This window comes from Moschus berezovskii, chromosome 12 (genome assembly GCF_049115385.1).
Source record: "Moschus berezovskii isolate FMDL1 chromosome 12, NW_MosBer_1.0, whole genome shotgun sequence".
NCBI classification, from domain to species: domain Eukaryota; kingdom Metazoa; phylum Chordata; class Mammalia; order Artiodactyla; family Moschidae; genus Moschus; species Moschus berezovskii.
The window spans coordinates 67,118,201-67,135,340 of NC_142471.1; the positions used below are offsets into that span (position 1 = coordinate 67,118,201).

Genomic DNA, 17,140 nt, shown 5'->3' on the forward strand with positions numbered 1-17,140 from the left:
AGGAGATTAAGAAGGTAACATAAACCTCAAAGTTGCTAAAAGACTAAAATTTGTTCTCACAATAAAAAAGAAATGATAATTATGTGACCTGATAAAGCACTAACACCTTAATGGTAATCATCTTGCAATGTTTCAAATCAGCATGTATCAGATCAACTTACAGAATGACTTAAGAAAAGAAGATTAAAAAGTTGAGCACAAACACAAAAGTAATGTGAAACTCATAACTTTATGTATAATCCATTATACCTCAGATATTGAGATAACTCCTTTTTCCAGTATCAAAGTGATTAAAACAGCATTGTGTGCGGCTGTGCTAAGTCGCTTCCGTCATGTCCGACTCTTTGTGACTCTATGGACGGTAGCCTGCTGGGCTCCTTAACTCCAAATTGAAATAAATCAAAAAGCCTCTGGTTTCTTTGCTAGAAAACAACCCAAAGATTCAGCAAAGTAAGAGTGATGACAATTTATATTATCATGGTCTTAAAATAAGCGAGAGGTCTTTAGGCCCTAGCATAGGGAGCTGTATAATATTAAAGAGGAAAGCAACTTGCAAAATGTAATCTATATAATCTAATTTTTGTGAAAAATGTTAATATACATGTATATATATATATATGAACTATATATATATTTATTTAAAAACCCAAAACACCATCCAAAATCTAGTTATTATCCTGGAGTAGGGAGAAGGCAGTTCAGCAAGGGCACGTGTGCTCTCTACTTCATATGTTTCTGTTAGGCTTAAGTATTCACAATGAGAAGGCATTAGCCTTGTTCAAAACAATATGGGTATGAAATCTTTACTTTGTGGGAAAAAATTCTGAGGGAATGGGAGAGCACATCAAAAAACTTGTTTTAAACCAGGTCTCCCTCTTCACAGAAAAGTCACCCAAGTCTGTTCTACTTCCTACAAGTTTTTCCCTCCCCTGGGAATTTCCTAGTCAAGTAACTGTAGAGTACTGTGTCCCTGTTGTCAGGGAAGAAGTTAGGACTGAAATTCATGAGTCGCCGTGCCTTGTTTTCCCATGGATTATACATAAACAGACTTAAACAGACTTAAACAGACTCTGAGGCTCCCTTTCTGAAAGATGAAAGAGAGAAAGATCTACAAAGGGTACAAACTTTCAGTTACAAGATGAACAAGTTCTAGAGATCTAATGTAGAGCATAGTAACTATAATTAATAATACTGTATTGTACACTTGAAATTTGCTAAGGGAGTAGATATTCAGTGCTCTCATCTCTCACAAACACACACACACACACACACTGTTACCATGTGAGGTGATGGATGTATGAATTAACTTGATTGTGGTAATCATTTCACAATACAGACATATATCAAACTATCATATTGGACACCTTAAGTATATACAATTTTCATTTGTTAATTATACTTCAATAAAGCCTAGGAGAAAAAAAGAGAGTGTGAAGGACCTAAAGCTGTGTGGGGGTCACAACTGACTGAGCTTATCTCACTGAGATCCCTTATTTTAAGTGATCTCAAATAAAGATCTGGAAGATTCAAAATGGACAACAAAGTTCATGGTCAAAATATTCAATTCAAGAGTCCTATATTTTCTGGCCTGAATAATCCAATAATGAATGGATTTAATAATTCTTTATTTTCAGTTCCCTTTGCCAGTGTAGATCTGGCCAGAGAGGGTTCTGAAGCAAGAGAAATAAAGATGAAGGAAAGAAAACAAAGACAGACCATTGTTTCTGGGGAGCCCTGAGGAAAGGTGATGCAGACGCTGAAGCAGATGTGACCACATGGAAGTGTGTTGGGGGCCCTTTGGGTTCCTGTGCTGTGACTCAGGTGACCCTTCCTTCCTAAGTGGAACAGAAGGGAAAGCAGCTCTGAGATGTGAGAACAAGAAGCGTGGGTACCCTCTTGGCTTCACCTTAGGGACTTGGTTACCTTTTGAAATCTCATCCTTTCTTTGAAGCTCAAATCCTACCTTCTTCAGAAAACCTTCCCCAAAAGAGCCTTACATGATTTATACTCAGTTTGTAGTGATTTAATACCTTATTAAATGACATTCTTGTATTATCATCTTACTAGGTGCCTTTAGGGCAGAAATCTTATTTTGGTTTTAAAAAATGTCCATAATATTTAGTGTTGGGTTGAGAAAGTAATGTGTTCAACAAGTAAGTGTTTAATGGAAAAGTTGAAAGGAAGAAACCAACAGGCTCCTAAAGTTGCCTAAGCTTCATTCTAACTTGAAGAATACAGAGTTGAGTCATATCCCTGCATGCTCAAATCAGAGGGCTGAGGTTCACCCGGTACATGGTATATTTTTCTCTGAAGAAAGCTACACGGAATGCAAATGAAGTCTCAAAGCCCTACAAAGTACAGTTGGGAAAACACAGTTCCTTCTAAATCCCTTTGGGGACCAGGCTCCCCTCTCCGTGTGTCTGTGTCTGCGGTGAGTATGCCTGGGTGGGGGAGGCAGAGGGAGGAGAAAGAGTCCATGCAGTGATTGTGTGGAGGGGATTTGCTATGTCCCTTTTCTCCCCCGCTTTTCTTTGTCCTCTTTCTCTGCGTTCCTCTCTTTGTCCCCTTTTCCTCGTCCCCTTCTTCTGCATTTGTCTGGGAGAGGATCCTGGAGTGTTCTTTTGATCGAATCAATCTTTCTCTGGCACTTGAGTTCTGATTGGCTGAAGGACTTAGGGAGGAAAAAAAACTTTAATTAAGGAGATAATCTCTTCTTTGGAAGTTTGGCAGCTCCATTTCACCTCCCCTTAACTCTGTTTGGGATCACTTACACACCAAGGAAGTTGGGGGTTGAGGGGAATTCCACCCCACTACCACTGAGGAGAATACTTTTCCGTCTTACCTCTCTGTCTCCCAAAGTTTAGAATTTTCTATCCTTATTACTCCAAAGGATTAGGATGCTTGTGAAGTCTTCTGTGTGCATCTTTCTTTTCACCTGTATCTTCCAACTCAGCCATACCTGGTAAGTAACCTGGACTCTTACCTGGAACTGAGAATAGGTAATTGTGTGTAATCTATTGGAGAGAGCTTATTTTCATTTCCAGAACTGTAGGAAGCCTTGGGATCTCTCCTAGGGAAAAAAAGAATTGTTCCACGGAGTAGGACTCTCTCTAAATTTACGGTCGGTTTTAGTAAATCTTTAAGATTCTTGGCAATATAGGAATGGATTATAAGATGGGGGGTTCTTACTTTTGTAAACTGCTGGACCACATATATTCAAGTCATTTGGGGGGAAATGGACAGTAACCCTTTTTACCAAATTCTGATGTCAGCATTGTGGTGAAGAAGAGGTGGTTCAGAGCAAGATCTACTGTAAGCTGAATCTGATCTTTGAGGTGGAGGCGCAAGACAAAATTCAATGGAACCTTATTTTGCACTTTCTGACTGAAATATTTTTTTCAGAATATTCTAAGTAACTGCTCATATCGACACTTCCTAGACACTGAAAAATTTACTCAAGCTACTGAGTTGGTACTAGGTTAACAAACATGTTTGAAATAAACTGTTTTAGAAACATAAACTTCTCTACAAATGTATTTAATTTATTCCATTTACACATATTGCTAAATTGCTCAGAAAATGAGAAAATGTGTCTGAAAATGCTTTGTAATCTATAAACCATTACACAAATCATAGATGATATTATCATCCTTTTCATTTAGCTCTTGGAAACCATATAAATATCTATATAAGGAAATGTTAACAAGCAAGTATGCAATAACATACAGAAGAAAGACCTCGGAGATACATGTCGCGAGTGTTTGGAATTTCTCCCCAATTAAAATATAAACTCAGTTTCTCTCTTTATCAGTTTTAGCTTTGCCCATCTATGTAACCAAGATATAAATCCAATTGCTGCATAAACTATTGAGAAAACAAAAATAGGAATTTCATTGCTAAAATCAGCTTCCTGTGCTGGTTGAGAGTGTACTCTAATTTTAAATGAGTAAAGCCATCTTTATTAGAGAGTCGATCAGAAGTGTGTCAAATGAGTACAACAATTTGCAAGCTAACACAATAATTTGCAACATCGATGATTATGAACTGAACCACCAAATAACTGGTCAGTTTTTAATTGGCATTTTAATTAAATATGTCATGTTAAAAAAAAATCTGTCTTCTCTCTCCTTTGTGAGAACAAAAAAACAAAAGGGAGAGGAGACTAGTTCAGAGCATTTCTACTGACGTTCATGGTATTCTTCAGCTGATTCAGTATCAGCAAAATAGAAACACGAGATTCCTTTCCCCAGTCACCAGGGCAGTGTGAAGAATTGTTCTATAAAAATACCTTTACTGTGTGTTCCTTCCCTGCTGGAGAGGGTCATGTTCATTTCATTCCAATACTGACACAGCCACACTGAAAGGTGGCTGGGTTGCTTGTCTGTCCAAATTCAAGTGTCTGGATTCAAAAAGAGACAAGAAAAAAAGAGATGTGAAAGAAAGTTCTAATTTAAAAACAGGGTTTAAGAACCCCTTCTTGCCTCGCCTGACTTTGAGGAGAAAATGTACAAATCTCCTGTATAATGCAATTAGATTTTAATTGCCTTTCCCCTATAAGCCCCAATTTGAATGCAACATTTATAGTTTGCCAAGAGTCTGATTTGGGTAGCATTTGAAAGTGATTTTTAAGCTTCACATTAAATCTTGATTATTCTTATAATGGAACTATCAGGGTTTTACATAAGGTCATCCTTCCCTTTGTGCCATGCAGAGAAATTTGACCAACCGCAGCCTTTCAGAGTTTCTCTTAATACTTCATTATCAACCTTTTATGTAAGGATCCCAAAAGCATTTAACAAATAGAGAACCACAATTTCTGCTTGGCTGTTCAATTGTAGGCTTTCCTGAAATTGCTGTCTAAAGGAGCCTATCAACAGAAATTCTTGAGCTTGAAAAGAAGAGAATAAAGATGACATTCACCTACAATCTGCAGTTTTACTAGATATCTCAGTGCAAGATAATTAGGAGGAAAAAAAACCATTCTCCATCCACTGTTCCTTCTTGTTGGGACTTCTTTGAGAATAATTTTCTTTAGTAAATTGAGAAAAATCTTTTCTTTGAATTTGTCTTAATCCTAATGGCTTAACAGAGAGAGAGAGAGAAGGGGAATGTATGAGCGCATGACACAGCCAAGCAGATGGTGATGGTTATAATGATGGCCAGAGATAAGCCAATTTGACTTTTCACTTCCAATACTTGTATTTATCTGGAGTGAACAGGCCTAGAACATGTTTTTTCTTAACTTTTACCTTCATTTTACTCCAAATGATGTCTCATAATGATCCTAGGTCTTGCTCAGTACTATCCACTTCTCTTTCTTTCTGCTCCACTCAATCACCAAATCAGAAAGATGGACCGGGACGTAGATGTTAGCCCTGGCTCTGCCCTCATGCTTTAAGGGAGATTTTTAACTACTTATCCTTCTTTACAAAGGAGATAAACAGGGTCAGTCTCTTTTCTGCAGTAGAGAAAGAATTTATCTGAAAACTTAGGGTTTCAAGGCAGCTTTGAAATATATATAATTCCTTGGTTCTCTGCAGGTGCATTTTTTTTGGTAACCTTTCTATGGCTCTTGAAATTTCATCTGATAATGACATGCAAAACCCCTAATTTGAGATTATGCGTGTGTGTTGGGGAAGGCAGGCTTGAGTCCATATTCTCACCGAACATCATCTATAGTTTATTATTTTTTTCATGTATGTGAAACTATTTTTCAAATAAATTATGGATAATAAAACACACACTCATTTAAAAATGAGTTCATGGTGATTTGTTGCATATTAAGTTTTTGTTGAGTTCTTCCCACTGATAGATATGAAAAGAACAGGTGCGATCAGGTGAGAATCCATTCCATTTCGTCAAACTAAGAGGATTCCCATCCCCACAGAGGTTGGGGATTTTCAAAGTTGGGGACATAAAAAGTAAGGTGTGTGAAATTGCTTTGGAATCTGGAAAATAATATGCCAATATGAAAGAGTCACATACCTAATAGCTTCCCTGCTCAATAAAAAAAAGTTTATAGCCCATTTTAAAAAAATGGCTTGAGGTTTGTGGAGTAACTTGGAGGTGGATTAGGTTGGCAGCTGCACAGTAGGAAGTCCTTCTAAGGGCTTGTGACATGATTACTGAAATTTAATTTCCATTTTGTCATTGATTTCTCAACAGTGGAGCCATGCATTGTTTCTTTCAGAGTCTCTGTATCTCTTGCCACACATAATAATATTAATATAATAACTATTATTATTTACAAAGGCTATGAGGTCTGGAGGACACAGACCTTTCTTACAAAACCAGTTTGTAGAAGCGATGATGACAATGCTCTATGATACATCTTCATTTTTGTGTGTGTGGATGATAATATGATACAAAGAAAGATCTTCTTTTTATGACATTATAGAAAGAAAACTGGGCTTTCCTGGTGGCTCAGTGGTAAAGAATTTGCCTGCCAATGCAGAAGACCAGTGTTCGATCTCTGGGTTGGGAAGATCCCCTGGAGAAGGAAATGGCAACCCACTCTGGTATTCTTGCCTTGGAAGTCCCATGGACAGAGGAGCCTGGTAGACTACAGTCCATGGGGTCACAAAGAGTCAGACATGACATAGTGACTAAACAACAATAATAATAAGCAAATTGGGGTATTTTTAAAAAGGGTTGGAAGAAAAGAGATTTCAAACCAAACCCTCTCTTTTCCATGAAAAGAGTTTACTTTTTCCCCTTTTTCCCAGCTGGGACAATTGGTTTAATGCTACTCTATATTGGGTAATGCTATTATCTCCGGGACTATTAATAAAATCCATTTTTCCTGGATTCCATTTACTTTTTTTTTTATCCAACTCATCTAATCAATTTCTCTTAATCTGCTGGCTGATTATTATTATTATAAATCAGGGAATTTCTAAAGGATTTCATTTGCTCACATTTGGATGAAATGGGCTTTTGGCTAAAAGATTCCAATGATTCCACCAGAGCCTTGCCATCTACTCATCCTTAAAGACTTAGCTCAGGTATTCCTTCCTCCAGGAAGTTTTCCTAGATTGAATTAGCTACCTCTGCCTCCATTTTTCATATTTTGTAGTTTAAAAATAGAAAGTTGCCTGGCTTACTGAAGTTCTTACGGCTGTATAGCTATAGGCTCCTGAGAAAGGGGAACTTATGATTAGCTTTGGCTTTGTCCCAGATTTGTCTTGGGACACAATCTATACTCAGGAATAATAATGATATGAACCAATAGTTAGTGAGCATTCACTCTGTAACTTCGCCAAAGACACATAGCTTGTTAGTAGTGAGACAGGAATTTGACTCAACATCACTTGCTACGCTGAGCCACTAAACCATCCTGTGTCAGACAGGACTGCTTTGTTTCCTCTGCCCATGATTTGTAGCTCAGTAGCCAGCATACTGGACCGTGCGCCTTCATACTATGGCCAGACTTTTTCTCTGTCTGGCACTCCAATTCTTCTGGGAATTTTTAATGATATTAAGTTTAGTCTGACAAACATGCAGAAGTCTGGCACTGAGAAACAAAAGCTTATACCTGGCTAATATTTTTATTTTTAAAAGCATTTCTTCTGTAAGCTTATTTAAATTGTCTCTTACAGTAATTATCCATAGAATGCACTTTTATTTCATTCCTTTCATCTCACTGAAAACTATCTTCTACCTCTTGATTTGGATTAGATATATGAAGTACTGGTTTTTGTCCCAAAACTCAAATTACCTGTTCTTTTCAAGATAGCAGGTTTGTGTTTGTATGGAGATCAGTGCAAAAACTTCTGTGCTATCTGTACTGCCTCTGACGTTAAAAGTTTACTTGCAACATAAGGAAGCTAGTTCTGACTATATTATCCTAAGAATAAAGACATATATTTGTAGCATCTGTTAGAATTTCCAGGAGTCCAAGGATGATTATGGGTATCCTCTGTTTCATCATTTTTCATTTAACAGTTTTTAAATAAACACTTGGGAATCTTTAGAGCTCTTTTGTCTTTTGGTTATCAAAGTAACTAGCCAATAGTAAAAACAAATTATCCAATATTCCTAATTTAATTGCACGACAAGGAGACATATAGAATAAATATATAGTGTTGATCTTAAACCAAACACACCCAAAAAACTCTTCCCTATTTCCATCAGAAAGGCAGAGAAGATTTCATAGAGTTTAGAGAGAGAGGGCAATACAATTTTTCTTAGGATAAACTCTCATTTTTCAGAAAACAGATTTTTCTTCCTAGGTAAAAGATCAGGCTGGGTTAATAGTTGGGGGAACTCTGAGCCTGGTTCACATAAACAACATTCCCCACTGCCTCCCATTTGAAATATACTTATACTCGAGGGCCTCTCAAAAGAAACTACCGTCTACTTTGGACAGACTCTCTAGTCTCATTATGAGCCAAACTTTTACGGTTTGTTTTTCTCAATCTTTATTGTTGGTTCTTGTTATTGATCATATCATTTCACTGTATGCTTCTAAGATCAGAGCTTTCTCCAGACCAAGAGAAATCAAACCATAAGGGGATCATTTAAATCCACTATTGTCTGACCAGTTCAAATTCACTTTTCTTAATAGGATATTTTCCCAACTTCAGCATCCTCTGGTACCAGTACAATGTGAGGCTATGTGCCAGCAGTCTCAAAAAGACCCTGTAAGTGAGACAATAGTTCAATCTTTCTATGCAGTTCCCTAAACGAAATTCTTACTTTTACTAGGTCAAGCTTAAACCATCCTTCAGAAGGGGAAATTCCCCTTCATTCAAAACTGTAATTCATTTTTGCTACCATAAATCACAGTCCTTTTGCTTTACTCGGGCCCTCCATATCAGACTTTGAAGATTTCATTTCATACTAATATCCAAGCTAATAAATAGTGAGAGTTGAACCATTTTATCCTGTCTGGCATTTCTTCGTGTTAATCTAAGGCATCTGGTAGAGACTAGACTGCACAGATGGTTGGTTCTGTTCAGACTATTTATTCTGTTGTTTAATTCTATATTATAAACATTTGCTTAGAAAGATAGAGTAGCATATAGAATGAACTGCCATAGTTCAGCTTCAACAGTTATCAACTTCTGGCTCATCCTGCTTCATCTATACTTTCTGTATTATTGTCAACTGCATATATTTCTCTTTGTCTAAACCTTCCATGGTAAATACTACCATGGTTCAAAATAGGCAAAAGAAGGATAGGAAAAGGATTCTTGTGCCTGAGAGATCTTGAGCCAGTAATTAGAGTGAATTTTGGGGAACATCATATAGATATGACTGCCCTTGGGGGAAAATCAAGAACACAAATTAGTGAAAAGAGAAAATTTATTCAAACAGATATTTGAATTTATTTCTATTTGAGATGTGGCTGGTTAGCAAAGGCAACAGAAATTGATAGTTGGGTCAGATTGAGGAAAGAAAACTTTTACCATCCATTTGGATTTAGTTCCATTAAGTAATGAAAGTGAAAGTGAAGTCGCTCAGTCGTGTCCGACTCTTTGTGACCCTGTGGACTGTAGCCTACCAGGCTCCTCCATCCACGGGATTCTCCAGGCAAGAGTACTGGAGTGGGTTGCTATTTCCTTCCTCCAGGGGATCTTCCTGACCCAGGGATCAAACCCGGGTCTCCCTCATTGGAGGCAGATGCTTTAACCTCTGAGCCACCAGGGAAGATTCCATTAAGTAACAAAAATGGTACCAAAGTGTCAATGCTTGTCAATTTTCCCACCTTGAACTGGTCTCCTAATTGTGTTGTAAGATAATTCTTACAGTTACCATACGTACTTTCCTCCTTGTCCTGACATAAACCAATTGACTGATCCATCAATGCAACTGAGAACATGAATATTTTCTAAAGTCTATACTACAGGGACCAACATTAAAGATCATAAAACAAAACAAAGTTTTATGCCTTCATAACAATCCTGGAAGTGGTTCCTGTAATCCCAGGCTTTCTGGGAACAGTGGTTTGAGCTGTACCTTAGCAGCTTTCACTTAGAGACCACAGAACAGAGAATGAGTTCAGTTTATTCCCAGTTAGAGTCCTCATTTACATGCTAAGTGTTGAAGTGCTTTTTTGTAGCTCAGTGTTTCTCAGCAGAGTTTGCTACAATACATAAAGAAGGAGGGAAATGAGGACAGAAAGACCGCTCTATAAAATATCCTGGAATACAAATGCCTTTCCAGTTTCAAGGGAAAAGATTATCCCTTGAAAACTTGTGATTTCCCTGGGAAAGGAATCTGCCTGAGATTGTTTTGCAGAGATGCATGATACATCGTCACCTGTGGGCTATTATATGTTATCTTTGCCTTTGCCGGTAGTTACTTGGCAAGGGCTAAATCTGAGATAACATGTGATTTTAATACAAGCATTAAGGACATCTGTTAAAACTGAAGCATCTGTTTAACGTTTCTTTCTTTATAGCCAGGTGGTGTATAACACTTTTTCCTAGTATTTAGGGTACTGCTTTATAATATAGAAAATTCACATTTATATAAAACGGCTTGAGAATTATTTATAGAGCTGAATTCCTTTTGAAGAATGAGAGGGAGTTTAAAACCATGAAAGAGATAACGGGGATATGGCCAAAACTACACATTCGTTACTTTTTCCTTTCCTCCTGATCTTGAAAAAAACCTTCACTTGGCTCCAGTCTTCACCGCAATCATTCCTTTCTTTCCTCTCACATCCACACTCCTTCAATGAATCTATGCTAGTTGCTTTCATTTCACAACTGTTTGCTTGCTGTAATCTGGCCTCTGTTCTATTTCTCCACTGAAATAGATCTTTCCATTGATATTACCTCTGTTCCCTCCTGACAGATTTTTAAATTGGAGGAAGCTTATCTTTGAAATCCTGAATCCTTCTCTTCCCTTCTAGACTTTATAAATATCTTGGGCCTTCTACTTTCTAATCCCATCCAATGACTAAATCAGAAAGAGCCTGATTTCAATTATTTCTACTTTACAATGTATAAGAATTAGTCATGCTGGTCACTCTTAGAAAAGTCTGCATTTTAAACTTAACTTTCTCTAATTGTACAGTGAGTTGTTTCTAGCTCAAATCTCCTTAGTTACTATCAGCAAACGAAATGAAAATGTTTGGATCAATGAGATATTATTTCAGTCACCAGTAAGGCTTGCCTTCTATGTATTTAATTGTGTGTGTGTATATATCTGTGTGTGTGCTCTGTAGGTCCGATGTTGCAGAGGCTAGAGTCACAATGAAATTTGCTCAGGAAGAGCTGTCCTTGGGTTTTCCCCAGCCCAATGGATCTTGTAAATTCCATGGGGTGAAACACCTGGCCATGAGACATACATTCTAAGAGAAAGTTGTTTCACTGGGGCATCTGTCAGCAGCTCCGCTAGTCTGACCCTCCCCTCAACCTTTCTCCTCCTTTCCCCTACACTCTCTCTGTGCCAAACCACCAGCTCCAGCTGAAGATCTGTATCTACATTCATTTACCACCACTTCTCCTCTTCCCTGGGCTTCACCCAAAGTTATTACTATCAGACTGTCTTCCTGAAGCAGGTCAACTAGGGCTTCATGACCCAGAGACTCTCTGTGGACCTCAAAGGGCAAAGAGAAGCCAAACCTGTTACTCAAGGATTTCTGGGGAGAGTGAACCAAGGAGGGGATCAGAGGGCATAGAGATGAAAGTCCTGGGCATTGAGAAGAAAACACCAAATCCTGGAAAATTCTGTTTAGGACCCTTGTTTTTTTTTTTTTTTTAAATAGGTGTGTGGAAGGGGAAAAGGGAATCCTAACTTAGAGTGAAGCTATATTAACCACTGGAGTTCCAGTGTATCTGGTTACACTTGCCAATCAGTGAGGCTGGCCTGTTAGCCTTGCTGCATGATCCTGAGTTCTTTCCTGGGAGGGACTCTAGTACTGAGGGGAGAGCGAGTCGTGCCCACAAACGTGGCTCAATAACAAGGTCCTGGTCATGCAAAGGGATGAGTAAGTCTGCAGGTAGCACGCTGGGTGCCCCTTCCTGGGCCTGCGCTGGTCTGTGCTATGGCGCTGCACAGAATCAGGCCTGTGTCCTCACGAGGACTGCCATACCACTCAGAGCACGAGGTGGTGGGCTACAGACCTCCTCACAGGCCACGCTAGTTTGGAGAAAGCCTACAAATAGGGAGAAATAAGTAAAACTAATTGGATAATGTTTTCCCACAATTAGATATAACTAAGAGTGCCCAGGTGGCTCTAGTGGTAAAGAATCCTTCTGCCGATGCAGGAGACATAAGAGATGTGGGTTTGATCCCTGGGTTGGGAAGATCCTCTGGAGGAGGGCATGACAACCCACTCCAGTGTTCTTGCCTGGAGAATCCCATGGACAGGGGAGCCTGGTGGGCTCTAGAACTTATGAGCAACGGAGCACACATGCACACAGGAAGTTCTAGAAAATTGCAGTGTTCCCATTCTCTATTAGTTATGTCTGCATGCATGAATGCTAAATTGCTTCAGTCATGTCCAACTCTTTGCGACCCCATGGACTGTAGCCTACCAGGCTCCTCTGTCCATGAGATTCTCCAGGCAAGAATACTGGAGTGGGATGCCATGCCCTCCTATAGGGGATCTTCCTGACCCTGGGATTGAATCCAAATCTCCTAAGTCTTCTGCGTTGGCAGGAGGGTTCTTTACTGCTAGTGCCACCTGGGAAGACCCTAGAACTTCCTAAGCAGGTAAAATAAAGTACATTTCTTCAAATAGTATCAGGTGAAGAATGGCTTTGAAAATCTGAGTGTATGGCTCTATGGATAATAAATATTATGTACGAAAAGACAAACAAACAAACTTGGAGGCTTTCCAAGAGCTAAAAGAGAAACTGTGGCATTTGTATTTGGGTTGATCCAAAGTCCCTCCTGTCCTGTACCAGCTCCCTGGGAAAATTTTGCTGGTGATCCGGCTGATTCTGGAATAGCCAATTCAGGAGGCCAGATAGCCCATGAAAAAAGCTGTGTAATGTTGGAAGCTGTGGGTGTTTATGCTCTACATCAAAGAATTTTGAATTGTGGTTAGATTGTGGGCAGATTACAGCTATGGGGAAATAACTAAAAAAAAAAAAAGGTCCACAAGGCTCTGCTTCAGCAGTTATTCACAGCCTCAGAACTGCTAATATATCTGTATCTATGGATGGTTGTTTAACAAGAGTTGAAAACATATTTCAGTTCAGTTCAGTTGCTCAGTTGTGTCCGACTCTCCGCGACCCCGTGAATCACAGCACGCCAGGCCTCCCTGTCTATCACCAACTCCCAGAGTTCACTCAAACTCATGTCCACAGAGTCGGTGAACTCAAGGCTATGGTTTTCCCATGGTCATGTATGGATGTGAGAGTTGGACTGTGAAGAAAGCTGATTGCCGAAGAATTGATGCTTTTGAACTGTGGTGTTGGAGAAGACTCTTGAGAGTCCCTTGTACTGCAAGGAGATCCAACCAGTCCATTCTAAAGGAGATCAATCCTGGGTGTTCATTGGAAGGACTGAGGCTAAAGCTGAAACTCCAATACTTTGGCCACCTCATGCAACGAGTTGACTCACTGGAAAAGACTCTGATGCTGGGAGGGATTGGGGGCAGGAGGAGACGGGGACGACAGAGAATGAGATGGCTGGATGGCATCACCGACTCGATGGACATGAGTTTGAGTGAACTCTGGGAGTTGGTGATGGACAGGCCTGGCGTGTTGTGATTCATGGGGTCGCAAAGAGTCGGACACGACTGAGTGACTGAACTGAACTGAAGAATGAAATAGCTTGTAGGAAAAGCATAAAGCAAAACATGAGTCACAGACTCCCTTCAGGGTTAATGACAGGAGTGTGGAGGTGGCCTGAGAATATGGAATACTAGTTATGGCATTAAAGACTTCTGTGAGTGAAAGTAGTTAGCATGCTTCCTAGAGGACAGAGGGCCCCTAGGTAAAGATCCAGAATCCTTGTGGGCATATCCCACTCTCCTCAAATAAATATTTCAGTCTTGGTATGGGGAATGTGGACATAAATAGGGCAGCTGAAATCGCCAGGAAAACACTGATACCAAGAAAAAACTGCAGGGGAGGAAGGAGATCCATGGTTTTCATTCTCAGTGCAGTCAGAGGCTCAGTCCCTCAAGACAGGGACCAGTGAGAGCTTTGGGAACTGCCCAAACCAGAAGGTGCTCCATCCAGACACCAAAAAGGAGAATGTCCACCTGTTTGTTACTGTTGCAGTTGGAGCAGCCATTTTCCAGAAGATCGAGGCAATATTTGAGTCTCCCAGGCCCTCAGATTATACCTAGGCATGGGATGCTTGTTGGCACCTCCCTGTTCTCCCCCTGACTAGTGCTTCTCAGAGTTGACTCTCAGGATCACCAGCAATACAGATTCTACCCACTCTCCCATCAATACTCTACTGCCCAACAAGAGACTCTGGAGCTGTGGGCCTTCATGTTTAATAAACTCCCCAGAAGATTCTCATGCACTCTACAGATAATATATCTGGATTGATTTTCAAAGGCTATAATGAAGTCCATTCTACAAATCTCTGGCACTCCAGATTATGTATATATACATGTTGTGATTTTTATATAATTATTTATATAATTATTATTAAAGATTTGCAGAAGGTTGCAAAGAAATGTACAGGGAAGTTCTATGCCCTCTTTCCCCAGCCTCCCCCAGCATTAACATCTTACAAGTGTTGTATGATATCCATAAAGCTTACTCAGACTTTACCAGTTTTATATACACCACAGTCAGCACTTCCCTGTCCTAGACTAATGGAATACCTCTAAAAGATCACCAAAGCAAGACAGACGGGAGGAGAAGGGAGGTTGGGAAAGAATCAAGTCCTGTCCAGGTCAGGCACTTATGGCCACCTGACAGTTTAAGGGGACTGGTGCAGCGTGGCTGTGGCTTACACCATTTTCCACTGGGACTAACAGTAAAGCCGGGGCAGGTCTGAGGAGATGCTTTCATCAAATTCACTGTCTTCAGGTATCTGAAGACAAGGAAAGGGCTGGAGCTTCAACTGGAGTCTTATTGAGGAATCATCCTGCTTCTCTGGCTAAAATCCAAGTCTCTGTGTCTTTGCTTTTGAGCCACTGGAAACTGTTAGCTTCCAAGGTATAGTCTTCCCTAAAATCAGAAATTCTTCAGAGTTGTTATAGGAGTGGAAGTGGTCCAGGGTGGGTGAATCAATAATGGCCAGAGTGCCAAGACTAAGCACACTGTTCTTGAGTGGGCAAAGCACTATTTGCACGAGATCCCTAAACGCTGATCCCAAGAAAAGTACTGAAAGAACACTACAGAGTCTAATACTTAAAAATATTTCCCATTTCCTTGCGAAGATGGCACCCTTTGGAAGGGCCACTGTATGAAGGTGCTCCAGGCTGGGATCACTGCTTGGATTTGGCATATTGCAGGCAGATCAGGAAAACTGGGAGGGCTCAGGCCCCAGAAGTTTATCTAAAGGAGTAACTATGGAGTCTTCCTAAGACAGCATTCTCTTTAAAGGAAGAGAATTGAGAAGATCAGCTCTTAAATCTGGTCACTGGAATTTGTTAGTAAGCCCCTCAGTTTCAGTCCAGTGAAGGAGGTTGGAGGGTGACCAGGAGGGGGTTATAAACAAAAACAAAAGAACAGTTTCATGAAGCCCTGTAAGACTTGTACACAAACAGCAGTTTTGATATGAAGTGGAAAAGTAAAACTCTAAAAGGGGTTAAAAGATATTTGCCCTGACATTTAAAAAATAGACTTTTAAAAGGAGAAGTTATAGGTTTACAGAAAATTAGAGCAGAGAGTACAGAATTCACACCTATCTGCTCCCCTTCTCCCCTGCACAGTTCTCCCAATTATTAATATCTTGCATTAGTGTGGTACATTTGTTTGTTCCTGCTTTTTCATCTGTTGAGCCCAATGTGAGCAGCAACAGTACCCCAAAATGTACCCAGGGAATGTGGTGGTAGATAAAGCAGAGCCTGGCAGATATGGGTGCCTGGTGGGCATGAAGCCAAAGAAGAGTTAGAGCAATGGAATAATAGAAAAGCAGCAGAGACAAGGTGATAGTTAACTGAACCTTTTATGACTGTGGGCAAAACACTCCTAAAACCTCCAAGAAATACCAAGAAATTTTCGGGGATCGGGAGTCCTCAATTAGCATGTGGGAATAAGAGCAAGAGAAATATGAGTTGCAGAAAAGCACAGCAGTAAGGGAGTACATGCTCCAGAAATCAGACCGACTAGGTTCCAACTCCGTCTTTACCATTTAACTAGCTGTGTGACACTGGCTAACACTCTTGTTTCTGTTTCTCTGACTGTAAAATGGAAGACATACTAGCTTCTACCTCATGTAATTGTTGTAATAGTTATGTGAGCTTAAAACATCTAAAGCACTAAAAAGAGTATTTTGTGTGCACAGAACACCCAATAAGTCATGCAGTAACTACTCCATGGGGTTGATATAAAAAAATTGAAAACGATGATACAGGTAGAGCACCCAAAAGAGTTCCTTATATACCTAATACATTCTTATTACTTGTGTGATAAAAATTAAACTTTATATGGGATTAGTATATATACTGGAGGACTAACCAAAGGAGAGGAAACAACTGTAAAATTTCTATTTGGCAGCGTAAAAGCAAAACTAACTACAGTTATTTATGTAAATTGCTTGCTACTTATGCCTAATTGCTATGAAGCACAATAACAATTATACATAGCATTAAGTGTGTCAGATTAACGTTGCTAAAAGTTTTGATTATAACATCAACCTCTGTGTACATATGCTCAGTGTTCACTGATGCTCTTGTGGAATGATCTGCTAATGTACCACGCTCATCTGCTCACCATGGTAGAAAATTAGTGGGAGCACAGGCTTGCCACAAACTTCTTTCTCATATCCCCCCCAAATCTTTTTTCAGTCCTTTTTATCCTAGAATTTTCTGTTGATTCTGATGATCCTCTCATTTATTTTTGCAAAATCTTTTAATTTATTTTTATCAGGTACTTGTTATGTTCAAGGTACTGGAGGGGATACAGTGATAACTAAGACAGCCTCTACTTCAAGTTGAGTATAAGGGAATAAACGAAAACCTTTATATGAGGCAGAAAAAAGTTGCTGTGAGTCTTCAAGAAACTGATTGTGGCTTTTGAGTTAGATACTAATTTAAGAATAAGTAACA

The 17,140-nt window shown here is 39.6% G+C and overlaps 1 protein-coding gene across 1 annotated transcript in view; it reads left to right on the forward strand.

The window, feature by feature from the left end:
* Positions 1 to 2,897: 2,897 nt before the first annotated feature.
* Positions 2,898 to 17,140, forward strand: part of WNT8B (Wnt family member 8B) — a 29,073-nt gene continuing 14,830 nt past the window's right edge. Inside the window, exon 1 of the mRNA XM_055424874.1 lies at positions 2,898 to 2,962. Within this exon, the coding sequence (XP_055280849.1) occupies positions 2,898 to 2,962 (65 nt within the window). The remainder of the gene's footprint in view (positions 2,963 to 17,140) is intronic.